Source organism: Bos grunniens, chromosome 16 (assembly GCF_055505025.1).
Source record: "Bos grunniens cultivar Pamir isolate PY7600 chromosome 16, Bosgru_T2T1.0, whole genome shotgun sequence".
In the NCBI taxonomy this organism is placed as follows: domain Eukaryota; kingdom Metazoa; phylum Chordata; class Mammalia; order Artiodactyla; family Bovidae; genus Bos; species Bos grunniens.
Genome location: NC_141180.1, coordinates 19,783,180 through 19,799,300, shown reverse-complemented (window position 1 = coordinate 19,799,300; position 16,121 = coordinate 19,783,180). Strand labels below are relative to the sequence as shown.

General features: G+C 34.8%; 1 protein-coding gene across 8 annotated transcripts in view; it reads left to right on the top strand.

Moving 5' to 3' along the window:
- The window catches only part of CEP350 (centrosomal protein 350), a 157,495-nt gene that overhangs the window by 61,794 nt on the left and 79,580 nt on the right, over window positions 1-16,121 (top strand). For all 8 annotated transcript variants that reach the window (XM_086343533.1, XM_086343529.1, XM_086343531.1 and 5 more), the window contains 4 exons: window positions 1,745-1,914; window positions 11,046-11,232; window positions 14,251-14,465; window positions 14,909-15,072. In XM_086343533.1, coding sequence (XP_086199659.1) covers window positions 1,745-1,914; window positions 11,046-11,232; window positions 14,251-14,465; window positions 14,909-15,072 — 736 coding nt within the window. The remainder of the gene's footprint in view (window positions 1-1,744; window positions 1,915-11,045; window positions 11,233-14,250; window positions 14,466-14,908; window positions 15,073-16,121) is intronic.

Sequence of the window (16,121 nt, the reverse complement as noted above, 5' to 3'; positions counted from 1 at the left end):
TCCCACCTTCAATCTTTCCTAGCATCAGGGTCTTTTCAGATGAGTCATTTCTTCACATCATGTGGCCAAAGGATTGGAGTTTCAGCTTCAACTTCAGTCCTTCCAATGAATATTCAGGACTGATTTCCTTTAGGATGGACTGGTTTCATCTCCTTGCAGTCCAAGGGACTCTCAAGAGTCTTCTCCAGCACTACATGATCCTAAGTAATCAGTAAATTTTTTTATAATTGGAATAGCATCAAAAACTTTGCAAATCTTTGAATAGTAGCGATATTATAATGTTAATATTTATTGAGCAGTTAATGTACAAGGGACTTCCCTGGTGGCTCAGTCAGTAAAGAATCTGCCTGTAATGCGGGAGACCAGGGTTTGACCCCTGGATGGGGAAGATCCCCTGGAGAAGGAAATGACAACCCACTCCAGTATTCTTGCCTGGAGAATCCCATGGTCAGAGGAGCCTGGTGGGCTACAGTCCATTGGGTCATAAAGAGTTGGACACAACTGAACAACTGACACTTTCACTTTAATGTGTTAAGTTACTAAGAGGACTGATTGGGCTTTCCCTGTATGAACTCATTCTTCTAGTAGCCTGATATGATAAATATTTTGTTACTATTCATACTTGAGAGAGGAAACTGAAGTCCTAAGGTTGTTACTTGTACAGTGTCATATAGTATGTGAATCATATTTCGCCAGAGAATTTCCTCCCTAAATTTTGTTACCATATAAAATAATCTGTAGTCACTCACATGCAGTATAATTTTCTTCACACATTACAAATTGTAATGCACATAAAATTATTGGATGATCTTTTAAAAATTAGTTATATCCTCATATATATGAAATCTAGAAAGATAGTAATGATGATCCTACATGCAGGGCAGCAAAGGACACACAGACATAAAGAACAGACTTTTGGACAAAGTGGGAGAAGGGGAGAGTGGGATGATTTGAGAGAATAGCATTGAAACATATACCTACCGTATGTAAAATAAATAGCCCGTGGGAGTTCAGTGTATGATGCAGAGAACCCAAAGCCGGTGCTCGTGACAGCCTAGAGGGGTGGGATGGGGAGGAAAGTAGAAGGAGGGATTCAAGAGGGAGGGAACACGTGTGTCTCTAATGCCTGTTGCTGTTGATATATAGCAAAAACCATCACATTATTATAAAGTAATTATCCTGTAAAAAATTTAATCAAAAAATTAGTTATATATAGCTGGATTAATGAAAATAAGTATTATTAAGATTATAGCAGAAGTGTAGTTTTAAATTTTGAACTTCAAAGAAAAGGTTTATTTTTTAATCAAGATGTGTAAGGATTTAATTGTGGTAATATTTAGTATCACCAATCAATATGATTTATTATATTTTATTTCTGAGTTGGAGTAGAACATATTATTCCCTATAAGATTGTTAGAAGGAAAATAATAAATTATACATTTGAATAGAAATTGAGCTCACATTTTTCAGTATCCAGCATTATATTTTTTTCTTTTATGTGTCCGAATTACCCATTTTTATTGGTTTCACTTCAGTAAAAAACTGCCTAAGACTTTTCTCAGTAATAAATTGAGCCATAGGGAATAATGCAGGCTTCTGGTACTGACAAAACAAGACAAGTGGAAAGCATCTTTGATTATAGTTATATTCTCTTTGTGACTAAATAGATTTTAAAATATCTATAGTTTTAGCTGTGAGTTGAAACTTTTTTTTTCTTTAACCACTGTTACTTATTCTTTGACAGTATTGGGGGTCACAGTTTAGGCATTCAGGAGGATCATTCTAGCAGAAAGTCTGCCTATGATCTCTCCTCTGTGGATGTTACTTCCCAGCACTCATCAGGGGCCCAGTCTGCTGCATCGTCTCCTTCTTCTTCTTCTAAAGGGAAGAAAGGAAAAAAAGAAAAGATAGAATGTAAGTGGAATCTGTGTGATGATCTTTTTCTCTTTACCAGTGGCTTTGTGACTGATCTAAAGTTAACAATTTGATTTCATAAGTTAGATAACTTCATTATGATAATAGTATAATTGACTTTCATACTTACTTATCATTACAATAATACCTTTTGATATATAGCATTATAAATCTTTTGCTTACTATGAAAGGAATACATTAACAATGGTAAAATATTAAAAGTTGTAGAAAAACAACTGTACAACAATTATAAACCACTGTTGATTCTTCTCCTCAGAGATAACTACTATTGATGTTTTTGGTGCCTGTTTTTCCAATATGTACATAAAACCAGGCACACTCCCACATGCATTTTAATGAAATAATATTTTGCAGCTGCTTTTTAAAAACTTTGTATCCTGTATGTTTCTGAGTGTTGTTAAATATAATGGTCAAATTTCTGTATCTACAAAGGGAAGATGATAATAAATGCTTTCTATGGTAATTTTGAAGCCTACATATATAATATGTACATCTCAGTACTTGCCACAGTAGCTGGCCCTTTGGCATTCTTGACTAATTGAGAATACCTTTCAGTCCCCTCAGTTCTACTGGCTATAATTTGCTCAGTAGGCCTAATGATGAGAAGATAACAGTCATTAGGCAAAGGACTCTTAGATTCACAGGATGGTCTCTAGGGAATGATTTTGCTTCCACAATTATTTTTTCTAATAGTAAAAAATTGCTTGTTGAGTTAAAAAAAAAAAAAAAGACTGGGGAGGACAAATGTATAAATATAGAAAGCTATTTAAAAATGAAAAATCATCTGTATTCCCTCCACCTAGAGATAACCAATGTTAATGTCTTTTTAGATTTTATTTTACTGTGATAAAATATACATAATGTAAACTTATCATTTAACCATTTTCAAGTGTTGAATTCAGTACTGTTAATAAGCATGTTCATTGTGTTCCACAACCATCATCATTACCCAACTCCAGAACTTTTTCATCCTGCCATGCTGAAACTTGGAACCCATTAAACAGTAATTTCCCTTCCCTGAGCTGCTGCTAACCACTGTTCTACTTTCTGTTGCTAAATTTGACTACTCTAGGTACTTCATATAAGTGGCATCGTCCAATATTCTTTTTGTGTCTGGCTTATTTCATTTAGCATAGCATCTTCAGATTTCATCCACATTGTTGCATGTATCAGAATGTCCTCCCTTTTTAAGGCTGAATAATATCCCATTATATGGATATACCACATTTTGTGTATTCTTTGATCAGTTTATGGGTATCTTGGTTGTTTCATCATTTTAGCTATTGTGAGTAATATGGACATGAACATTGGTGTACAAATACTGTTTGAGTCCCTACTTCCAGTTCTTTTGTGTATATATCCAACTGTAGACTTGCTGGATAAAAAGTCATTTCTATATTTTAGCTATAACATTTTACATCCTCACCAGTAATGTACAAGGGTTCCAGTTTCTCCACACATATACTAACGCTTGTTTTGTAGTTTTTGTTTTTTTAAGAATAGATATCTCAATGCATGTGAAATGTTAACATTTTTAGTGAGAATACTTCTAGACAGTTAGTAGGCATATGTAAATAGAAAATGTTACATGTATGAGATCACATTTTATGTGATTTTTTTTTTTCCTGTCAATGGGTTACAGAAACCTTTCTCTGTTAGTAAATATGGTTAACCCTTTTTAAGGGCTTCCTTGTTTGTTGTTTAGTCACTAAGTCTGAATCTTTTTGCAACACCATGGACTGTAGCCCACCAGGCTCCTCTGTCCATGGGATTTCCCAGGCAGGAATACTGTAGTGGGTTGCCGTTTCTTTCTCTAGGGGATCTTCCAAACACAGAGAGCAAACCCGCATCTCCTGCATTGCAGACCGATTCTTTACCACTGTGCCACCCGGGAAGCCCAGTGGCTACCTAGTGTTCTGTTGTTTGAATGTATTGTAATTTGTTATCCAGTTCCCCATTGCTGGACATTTAGATTCTTTCTTTTCTGTAATAAACACTGCTGCATTTTCTATAATAAACACTGTAAGGCATTGAATAGCCTTACAAATGCATCTTTACACATTGATCTGGTTCTTTTAAGAGAAAATCCTAGAAGGAAGATAATGGACAATGAGTATAACTTGCTTAAAATTTGGATACATTTTGCTGAATAGCTCTTCAGAAAGCTAGTGCCACTTTATACTTCCAATGTGAGACTTCTAGGAGAGATTTTTTTCTTTTAATTTTAATTTTTTTATTGAACGATAATTGCTTTACAGAATTTTGATGTTTTCTGTCAGATCTCAACATGAATCAGCCATAGGTATGCATATATCCCCTCCCTTTTGAATCTCCTTCTCATCTCCCTCCCCATCCCACACCTCTAGGTTGATATAGAGTCCTTGTTTGAGTTTCCTGAGCCATACAGCAAATTCCTGTTGTCTGTCTGACAGTTTTACATATGATAATGTAAATTTCCATGTTACTCTTTCCTCCCCTCTCCTCCCCTCACCCCATGTCCATAAGTCTATTTTCTATATCTGTTTCTCCATTGCTGCCCTGTATATAAATTCTTACAGTAACATTTTTTTAGATTCTGTATATGTGTATTAGAATAGATATTTATCTTTCTCTTTCTGACTCACTTCACTCTGTATAATAGGTTCTAGGTTCATCCACCTCATCAGAACTGACTCAAATGTGTTCCTTTTTTATGGCTGAGTAATATTCCATTGTGTGTATGTACCACAACTTCTTTATCCATTCATCTGTCGATGGACATCTAGGTTGCTTCCATGTTCTAGTTATTGTAAATAGTGCTGCAAGAAACTGGGATACATGTGTCTTTTTCAGTTTTTATTTCCTCAGGGTATATGCCTACGAGTGGGATTGCTGGGTCATATGGTGGTTTATTCCTAGTTTTTTAAGTAATCTCCATATTGTCTTCCATATTGACTGTATCAATTTATATTCCCACCAACAGTGCAAGAGTGTTCCTTTTCTCCACACCCTCTCCAGCATTTATTGTTTGTAGACTTTTTGATGAGGGCCATTCTGACCAGTGTGAGGTGATATCTCATTGTGGTTTTGATTTGCATTTCTTTAATAATGAGCGATGTTGAGCATCTTTTCATGTGTTTGTTAGCCATCTTTATGTCTTCTTTGAAGAAATGTCTGTTTAGGTCTATTCCCTACTTTTTGATTGGGTTGTTTGTTTTTCTTGCATTGAGTTGTATGAGCTGCTTGTATATTTGGGAAATTAATCCTTTATCAGTTGTTTCATTTGCTATTATTTTCTTCCATTCTGAGGGTTGTCTTATCACCTTGCTTATAGCTTCCTTTGCTGTGCAATAGCTTTTAAGTTTAATCAGGTCCCACTTGTTTACTTTGGTTTTTATTTCCATTACTCTAGGAGGTGGGTCATACAGGATCTTTTTTATTTATGTCACTGAGTGATCTGCGTATGTTTTCCTCTAAGAATTTTATAGTTTCTGGTCTTACATTTAGGTCTTTAATCCATTTTGAGTTTGTTTCTGTGTATGGTGTTAGGAAGTGTTCTAATTTTATTCTTTTACATGTAGCTGTCCCGTTTTCCCAGCACCATTTATTGAAGAGGCTGTCTTTCCCCATTGTATATTCTTACCTCCTTTGTCAAAGATAAGGTACCCATAGGTGCATGGGTTTATTTCTGGACTTTCTGTCTTGTTCCATTGGTCTATATTTCTGTTTTTGTGCCAGTACCATACTGTCTTGATGACTGTAACTTTGTAATATAATCTGAAGTCAGGAAGGTTGATTCCTCCATCTCTATTCTTCTTACTCAAGACTGCTTTGGCTATTTGGGGTTATTTGTGTTTGTATATGAGCTGTGAAATTTTTTGATCTAGTTCTGGGAAAAATGCCATTGGTAATTTGATAGGGATTGCATTGAATCTATAGGTTGTGTTTGGTAGCATAGTCATTTTCACTTTCCTACCCAGGAACATGGAATGTCTCTCCCATCTGGTTATGTCATCTTTGATTTCTTTCATCAGTTTCATACAGTTTTCTGTGTATAGTTCTTTTGTCTCCTTGAAAGTGAAAGTGAAGTCGCTCAGTCATGTCCGACTCTTTGCGACCCCATGGACTGTAGCCTACCAGGCTCCTCCCTCCATGGGATTCTCCAGGCACGAGTGGCCTTAGGTAAGTTTATTCCTAGATATTCTTTTTGTTGCAATGATGAATGGGATTGATTCCTTAATTGCTCTTTCTGTTTTTTAATTGTTAGTATATAGAAATGCAAGTGATTTCTGTATATTGATTTTGTATTCTGCAACTTTTTTTTTTTTTTCTGCAACTTTTCTTAACCTCACTGATTAGCTCTAGTAATTTTCTGATACTATCTTTAGAGTTTTCTGTGTAGGGTTTACTTCTTCTTTTCCAATCTGGATTCCTTTTATTTCTTTTTATTCTTTGATTGCTGTAGCTAGGATTTTGAGAACTATGTTGAATAATAATGGTGAAAGTGGACACCCTTGTCTTGTTCCTGACCTTAGGGGGAAAGCTTTCAGTTTTTCACTATTGAGAATAATGTTTGCTATAGGCTTATCATATATGATCTTTACTATGTTGAGGTATGTTCCTTCTATGCCCATTTTTTGAAGATTTTAGTTATAAATGGGTGCTGAATTTTGTCAAAGGCTTTTTCTGTGGCTATTGAGATTATCATATGGTTTTTGTCTTTCAGTTTAATATGGTGTATCACATTGATTGATTTGCGTATATTGAAGAATCCTTGCATCACCAGAATAGACCCAACTTGATCATGGTGTATGAGCTTTTTGATGTGTTACTGAATTCTGTTTGCTGAAATTTTGTTGAGGATTTTGGCACCTGTGTTCATCAGTGATACTTTGCTGTAGTTTTCTTTTTTTGTGTTGTCTCTGGCAAGGAGAGGTATAACTCTCTTGCACATTGGAAGTGTTCTTTAAAACAGATTAGAACATTAGACATCATTTTATCAACACTTCTCAAAGCCTGTCTTTTCTTGTGAAATACTGATTCACTGCAATAGGCCGCTTCATAGGTGTTCTGAGAACAAAAGAACTCCCATGATTGCACAAACCTGGGAAATGCTTTTAGAGTGAAACAGGCTTCTTTCTAACAGGACTTATCAATACTTTTAATATGCTGATATGGATTATTTAGGATGAGGATGAGACTATAGTGTGATATTTTTCAAATTTATTTGACCACAGAATCAGTTCTTCAGTTAGCATGTTACATACAAATTCAGCAGAATACATTTCAGGAAATGATTTTGCTCAGTTTTTTTTATTTTGCAGTTGTTATGCTTTATTATGTTAGTTTCTCACCTAAGGTTACTAACTGCTGCTGCTAAGTCGCTTCAGTCATGTCCAACTGTGTGACCCCATAGACAGCAGCCCACCAGGCTCCCCTATCCCTGAGATTCTCCAGGCAAGAACACTGGAGTGGGTTGCCATTTCCTTCTCCAATGCATGAAAGTGAAAAGTGAAAGTGAAGTCGCTTAGTCGTGTCCGACTCTTCGCAACCCTATGGACTACAGCCTACCAGGCTCCTCTGTCCACGGGATTTTCCAGGCAAGAGTACTGGAGTGGGGTACCATGGCCTTCTCTGAAGGTTACTAACTAGTTATTGGCAAAACCTAGATTCTGACTTCTAACTTATAAATCAAGTTTATGTTTTACTATAATATATTGTACAACTTAAGATATCATGATATATTAAATTATGAGCGTAAACAATATGATTCAGTGTAAGTTTTAAAAATTATAAGCTAATCCTTGATTAGGTGAAATACAGGTAATTTTTTATGGTTTTCAGTTTCCCTGATTCCTTCTCACAGTGCCTTAAGAAAACCCATATATTTTACTTACCACAGCATCAACTTAAACTTAGTATCTTATCCCAAAGTTCTAAGATGTATACATTTTGTTGCATATACTTCGATCTGGTGGTGAAAAAGAGTGCATGCTCACTCACTTCCTCAATGTTGATGAAAAGAGTAGATGAAAGTGGTAATCATAAGAAAAAAATTATGTTAATTTAACTTTAAAACATATAAATATACTTTCATTTGGAAATCTTTTAAACTAGGGGCAGATGATTTCTTTGCATATAGGTCCCTTGAATGGAGTTTAGATCTTTCTTGCATAGACCATTGTATTGTCTACGATTTCTAGTTTTTTGAAATGAACAGTTTTTAAATTGTGTATTTTAAAAAATAATATATTAAGTGAATGAATTGTTTTTATTCTATAAGAGTGCATCTTTATTATGGTAAAGTTAGAGATAACCAGTATTAACAGCTTGTTTCTAGCCTAGGGGTCATAAATAGATTTTAGATTGTAGAATCCTTTCTAATTGATGGACAGTCCTATTTGTATTTTTCTCCTCATTATGATATACTGACTAGCATATTTAATTCATTGTATACATCCTCACGTAGCTTCCTAGGATAAATTGCTATGAAGAATTCCGCTGTCAAGGGTTTGGCTGGAAAATTATTTTTATGTATTTTTTGAGTTGTCCTTAAGAAAGGATATATGATTCCTTAAAAAACTAGGAATAAAGCTACCATATGACCTAGCAATTCCACTACTGGTCATATACTGTGTGAAAACCATAAATGAAAAAGACACATGTATCCCAGTTCATTGCAGCACTATTTACAATAGCTAGAATATGGAAGTAATCTGGATGTCCATTGACAGATGAATGGATAAAGATGTGGCATACACACACACACACACACATATACATATACACACACACAATGGAATATACTCAGCCGTAAAAAAAAGAATGAATTTGAGCCAGTTCTAGTTAGGTGGTAGATTTACAGAGTGAAGTATATCAGAAAGAGAAATATCATATTATTGCACATAAATGGTATCTAGAAAAGTGATATTGATGAACCTATTTTTAGGGAAGGAATGGAGATGCAGATACTGAGAACAGACTTGTGGACACAGTGGAGGAAGGACAGTGGAACAAATAGAGAAAGTAGCATCAGCATATATACACTACCATGTGTAAAATAGATAGCTGGTGAGAAGTTGCTATATAACACAGGGATCCCAGCCAGGTGATCTGTGATGATCTAAAGGAGTAGGATGCGGGGAGGGGAGGGAAGCTCAAGAGGGAGTTGATGTATGTATAACTGTGGCTGATTTACATTGTTGTATGGCAGAAATTGTCATAATGTTGTAAAGCAGTTTTCTTCCAATTAATAAATTAAAAAACAAAGAATATATGAGTTTGCACTCCCATGAAAATGGTGTGTGAGTATTATTTCATGTGTGTGCTGAATAACAGTCAAGGTTACATTACTTCAAAAATATTTGCTAATCTGATATTGAAAAATGGCATCTCATTGATTTGCATTTCTTTGGTACTTGGGTTTAATATTTTTCACATGGTAAGACTGTTCAAGTTTTTCCTTTTCAAACCAAATTTTGATGAAAAATTGTTACTTTATTACCATCACTACAGAATAATGTAGCTTAATTTTAAAATTTATTTTCTGTGTGACAAACATAGCTAACATAAAATTTGCCATTTTAACCATTTTTAAGTGAACCATTCAGTGGCATTTAATTTATTCACACTGTTTACAACTAAGTTTCACTACTATCCACCTCCAGAACTACTTCATCCTCCTGTACTGAAACTCTCTATACCTATTAAACAGTGATTCCCTGTTCCCCCCTTTCCAGCCCCTGGCAGCCCCCATTCTATTTTCTGTCTATGTGGTTAAGTGTGTAGTTCAGTATCATTAGGTACATTCACAGTGTGCAACTGTCACCATTTCATTCATCACAGCTGTTTCATTATTCCAAACTAGAACTCTATGCCCACTAAATAATAGCTTTCATTCTCCCCTCTGCCATTGTGTTTCTATGAATTTGTCTATTCTAGGTACCTCATATAGATATGTAATGATACTATTGTTCTTTTGTGACCAAATGGCTTGTTTTATTTAGCGTAATGTTGTCAAAGTTCATGCATGTTGTAACATGTGTCAAAATGTCCTTTTTTAAGACTGAATAATATTTCATTATATGTATATGCCAGTTCTGCTTATGCAGTCATTGTTGAAGGACATTTGAGTTGCTTCTGCCTTTTGGCTATTGTGAATAATGCTGCTATGAACATGGGAGTGCAGCATAATTTGTTTTTTACTTTTCCATTGTCTTTTGATCTTTAACCATTTAAAAACCAGATTAAAAAAAATTTAGCTGCCATTAAAATGTGTACACGGTTCTTTTGTGCCTTTTTTTTTTTTTAAACATAGCGTGCATTTTTCTTTGCTGCTATTGAAGCATATCATCAAGATGAACAATGCCCTAAAGTCTGGGTTTATGTCCTATTTCTGCTGTCAACCATGATTCCTTAAGTTATTTAGCCTCATAGATCTCTAGTTACTGCATCAGCAAATTAAACATACAATACCTACTTCATAAGGTGTTTAAGAGCAATAAGGTAATGTATGTGTTCAAATTACAAAAAGCTGTTTCTTTATTCAAGTTACTATTATCTATGTAATTTAGACAATTCTATTGCTGGTAATGGAGGTTGAAATTTTTTTAATTATAAAGTTATACTTTGAATGTCATGTACAACTTTTGTTTCAACAGTCTCCTTAAGATACCCATATAAGTAAAATTATTTTGAATCAGAGAATAATTGTTCAGAGAATATGAACAGTTTTGTAAATCTGGGTGCATAGTTCTTACCATAGAGTTTTTCAAAAGGATTATGTAGTTTAGTTGACAGTTGATAACCTTTTTCTCTCACCTCTGAGTTTTACCCTTAAAAATGTGGTGGTGGTTACTTTCTTACAGGGATAGAGTAGTACTTCATTCTTATTTAATATGCTTGTCTTTTTTCTGAACCATTTGATTTAAAAACAGTTTATTTTTTAATAGCAAGTAGATATTAATGGAAGAAATGTCACTTCCCTTATATGGAAGTAAAGAAAGAACTGCATTAAAGTCCATTTTAAGATATTCTGGTTTGTGTTTTTCATTATTTTATTGAAATCTAGGTGTTATCTCTTAGTAGCTTCTAATACTGGGAATCAGTTTTATAAGAAATTTACTTTACAGGGCTAGATTCACTCACTGGAAATATTCAGAACTCACTTGTTGATGAAGAAAAAGTACACTCTGGTTCAGAACGTGGCTCTCATCAAGGAAAGAAATCTGGGACCAGTAGCAAACTTTCTGTGAAAGATTATGAGCAGACTCTTGATACCGATAGCACTTTGGAAGAAATTTCTGGGCATTCTTTGAGGTAAAGTTATGCATATTTTATACTGGAATTTGTATTTCATTAAAGTTATAATATCATTGATGCTCAGAGAATTCACTTAGTAAATTTATGTATTTTTTATAGTTTTGTTCATAGCTCTAGTCTTTATATTATAGAATATACTCATCTCTCACCTAAACTATTATAGCTACTGCTACAGGAATTCTTTGCCTCTAGCACAATCCACTCTTCTATTCCAAACACAATTTTCACAGTTGTTTTCTTCACTCAGTCATTTGACCAAGCAACTACTCTCCTTAGAATACTCTGGAGCTCACAATTACCCGACAGATCAACACTTAGAGCTTAACTTTATTTGAAGTGTTATCACTAGGCTACCAAAGACTGTCTTACTTCCTTTGTTTATGCAATTTTTCTTCTCAACTGTATTCTTCCACTCTTTAAACATAACCACTTAGTACCCTTTTGGTATCATTGTTTATTTGTACCTCTGAACTTTTCGCTTATGCTCAACTTATTAGACAATTAGATTTTGAAATCTCTTAAATTGATTGTGTAACTTGCACACTGTAATATATTATGCACTTAGCCTATTGCTTACAAATAACTATTGCTTCATGTACAATTCCTGCTCTGTCTCCATGACTTTTATCTGCTATGCTGGTTCTGTTCTTCTGGAAATTTAAGCTCTGAGAAGGCATGGACTTATTTTTTTACTTTAAAACTATTTGCTTTTTCCAATACAGTGTTACATACAGACAATCATTGTTAGTGCTTTCATGTTGCAGATAGTGCCATATTATTAATACCATCATTCCTGTGTCTAAAGTTGAATTTTAATTTCTTTGTCAATGATTTTGGAATTCAGAAAACTTTACCTTTCCTTAAGAGATACCTGATGATTTAACTGGCAAAATTTACAAAGTTAAACATTTCTAAAACTCCAGAGCCAAATAAGTTGATAAATGCCCCATGCTATAGTCTAGACCCCCTACTTCCTCACCTATGGAATTTGACAGTGGATAAAACAATTTAAGGATTTGATACAAAGGAGTCCAGTTTTTTTAAAAAATTATTTAACTTATATTGTCTTATTTGGCTATAGACACTTTCTGTGTCCACATTCTTTTCCTTTGTTTCTTTTTTATATTTTAGAAAACTTATTAATATCATTGGAAACAGCTAGTCTAGGTAAGTCTCTGCAGAGCAAATATGAATTCATCTTGTAAATCCATATGGTGAGATTTATCTTATGAGTCAGTTCAGTTCAGTTTAGTTGCTCAGTCATATCGGACTCTTGGTGACCCCATGGACTGCAGCACGCCAGGCCTCCCTGTCCATCACCAGCTCCCGGAGATTACTCAAACTCACGTCCATTGAGTCGGTGATGTCATCCAACCATCTCATCCTCTGTCATCCCGTTCTCCTCCTGCCTTCGATCTTTCCCAGCATCAGGGTCTTTTCAAATGAGTCACCTCTTCGCATCAGGTGGCCAAAGTATTAGAGTTTCAGCAATTGGAATATTGAGCTTCAGCATCAGTCCTTCCAGTGAACATTCAGGACTGATTTCCTTTAGGATGGACTTGTTGGATCTCCTTGCAGTCCAAGGGACTCTCAAGAGTCTTCTCCAACACCACAGTTCAGAAGCATCAATTCTTCTGCGCTCAGCTTTCTTTATAGTCCCAACTCTCACATCCATACATGACTACTGGAAAAACCATAGCCTTGAGTACATGGACCTTTGTTGGCAAAGTAATGTCTCTGCTTTTTAATATGCTGTCTAGGTTGGTCATAACTTTTCTTCCAGGGAGTAACTGTCTTTTAATTTCATGGCTGTATCACCATCTGCAGTGATTTTGGAGCCCCCAAAAATAAAGTCTGCCACTGTTTCCCCATCTATTTGCCATGAAGTGATGGGACTGGATGCCATGATCTTTGTTTTCTGAATGTTGAGCTTTAAGCCAACTTTTTCCCTCTCCTCTTATGAATACTTTGTTTTAATATTGTGTTGGAATTCTTTCAGGGAAATCTATTAGGAAACAGAAGCGATGATAATTCTTTCTATGTTCTATAAATTGTCAGACTGTTAAAAACAGTATTTCTCTAAACTTCAGAAAATTAAAGGTTACTGGAAGCTAGTAAGTGCCTCTGAAGACTACTTTTATTCAAATTTAAATGCTGGTATAAGAGAAATTTTTACCTTTAAAAACCATGTCATAGTTTTATTAAAGCTAAAAGTAAGCTTGCTTTAGTATGTTGAAATATGCTAACTGCTAACATGCTTTATAGGATATTTGAGTCAGTATATAAATCTTTAGTGCAAAGCAACATGCTTTTTGTTATCAGAAACATTACCTTTAATGAGCTTAATTTATCAAAGAGGGACTTGACCTGTGCCTTGTGTTGAATTAAATGCTTTGAGTTGTTTTAATAAAACTGCTATGAGAGGTTACTTCTTAGAAAGTTCAGGAAAGAACTATAGCATTAAAAAGTGGAAAGAAACAAATGGACATATATATTTAGAGATGGTTAGTATGAAACTTTGCTGTGACTTTTTGGTTAATAAAAGTAATAACAAAAGTAGTTTTGTCATTTTAAATTTTTTAACATAAAATGATATTCTCTTTCAGAGACATTTTAAGGTATTTTTATGAAATAGGCTTTACCTTGCTTTTTTTATATGTTTGTAGTTTTATTGCTTTATAAGATTTTAGTATTCTAGAGGATTTTGCCTGCTACTAAAATAAGTGATTCATAGTAAATTACATTGTAGAGGAAGGAGTTTAGTCCCAATTTAATCAAAAGACTCCTTTTCCATATTATTTTGAGCAGGGCTTGTCCCTAGCTTCTTCCCCTCTGTAAATCTAGCAATAAAAGGAGTACTCATAGTCATTTATTCAGTGTAGCAACTCTGTTAAAATGAATAAATCAAAGCTTTTTAAAGCTAATGTTAATAAGTTTTACATGTTGTTCTTATTGTTTAGATGGTTTTTGAAGTAGATTTCCTGTCTCTAATGTCTTTATGAAACAAACTTGTAGTGTCTCATCAGATAAGGGAAGATCTCAGAAAACTCCAACTTCTCCCATATCTCCAAGTTCTCAGAAACTGTTGCAGTTTGACCTTCCAGGAACTTCATTAGAAAGATCTAAATCCTCAATAGTAGTGACTCCAACAGGGTTTAAGCCTAATGCAACTTTTGCTGACGTGAACCTGGCTGCCAGCAGAACGACAACAGAGATGGCGTCAACACCAGGCAAGTAGATCCATGCAGCTGTAATTTTAAAAATAGGATATGAATTTATTTCTAAAAATTTATTTCAGTTAAACCATAGAGGAATGTTACTTCAAGTGAATGCAATTACTATTTGAAGTATTAAACAAAAATTGTGCCAGAAAATAAATATTGAAAAGCATGAGAGATTCAGTAGTGGTGACTTTTCCCATCTAGCCAGCATCAGTCAAAAGACACTTGAAAAATGTGTCTTGTGTATGTATTATGTACACTGGCATGGTTTATACGTACGTTCACATGCATACACACTCAAAAAAAGTAGCTAGTAGAATACTATGTACTAAAACGTCACTGTCTTTCCTACAAAGGATAGCAGACTTGTTTTTGGACCTTAAGAAATGAATTTTAGAAATCAGATGTAATTTCACATGAACTTTTATATATGACAATTATATGTCTTCCAGGTTCTAAGCGCTTTTCTCCTGCTGGCCTCCAGCATCGGATGGCAGCAGAACTCAGTTACTTGAGTGCCATTGAGGAGTCCGTGCGTCAACTATCAGATGTAGAAAGAGTTAGAGGAGTTTCACTTGCTCAACAGGAGAGCGTGTCTCTGGCTCAGATCATAAAGGTATTTGTGGAATTTTCTTTAGCTTTCTGTGTTTTTTTTCCTCTTTTCTTTGCTATTTAAAATGATCTTAATGATGAGTTAAAAAGAAAACACGAAACTTTAAAGTGCTAAGTAGAAAAAATAGTCTTGTCACACAGTACCTGTAAATAATCTTGAGAAAAACTGTCATATGCTAAAAAGATAATTAAACATGCAGTATTTGGCAACAGAACAGTAATACAGTCATTCTCTTTCAAATACTTCATTTTCCACATTCTTTACCTTTTTTTGTTACAGTGTGAAAATTGGCTTATCAAAATTTTTCAATATTTTCTCTTTTTGTGTGACAAGTCAGAAATGACTTAGTTTTGTTTTGTTTTTTTTAATACTTTATTTGTACTGAAAAGTTTCTGAGCTCTAAGTGTTTGGTAGTACCAGGATAATAGGACTTTTCCTTAAGGAAGCTAACAAAAATCTTAGTGTTCCTTGGTGGAGATGCTATTGGTATCTTAAAAAAAAAACTGAGGTGACATTTGCATATAATAAAATACACAGATTTTAAGTGTATAATTTGATGAATTTTGAGCATGTAACAACCACCTTAATCAAAATGTATTACACTTTTATCACTCCAGAAGGTTCACCCAGGCCCCTTTTCAGTTAATCTCACCACCCAGAGGCAATTAGTATTCTGATTCATATCACCATAGTTTATTTCTGCCAGTTCTGCTGCTGCTGCTAAGTCGCTTCAGTCGTGTCTGACTCTGCGTGACCCCATAGATGGCAGCCCATCAGGTTCCCCCGTCCCTGGGATTCTCCAGGCAAGAACACTGGAGTGGGTTGCCATTTCCTTCTCCAATGCATGAAAGTGAAAAATGAAAGTAAAGTTGCTCAGTCGTGTCCGACTCTTTAGCGACCCCACGGACAGCAGCCCACCGGGCTCCTCCGTCCATGGGATTTTCTAGGCAAGAGTACTGGAGTGGGGTGCCATTGCCTTCTCCTTCTGCCAGTTCTAGAACTTCATAAAATGGAAGTATACTTTGTAATGTGTTGTGTTTAGTTTATTTTAT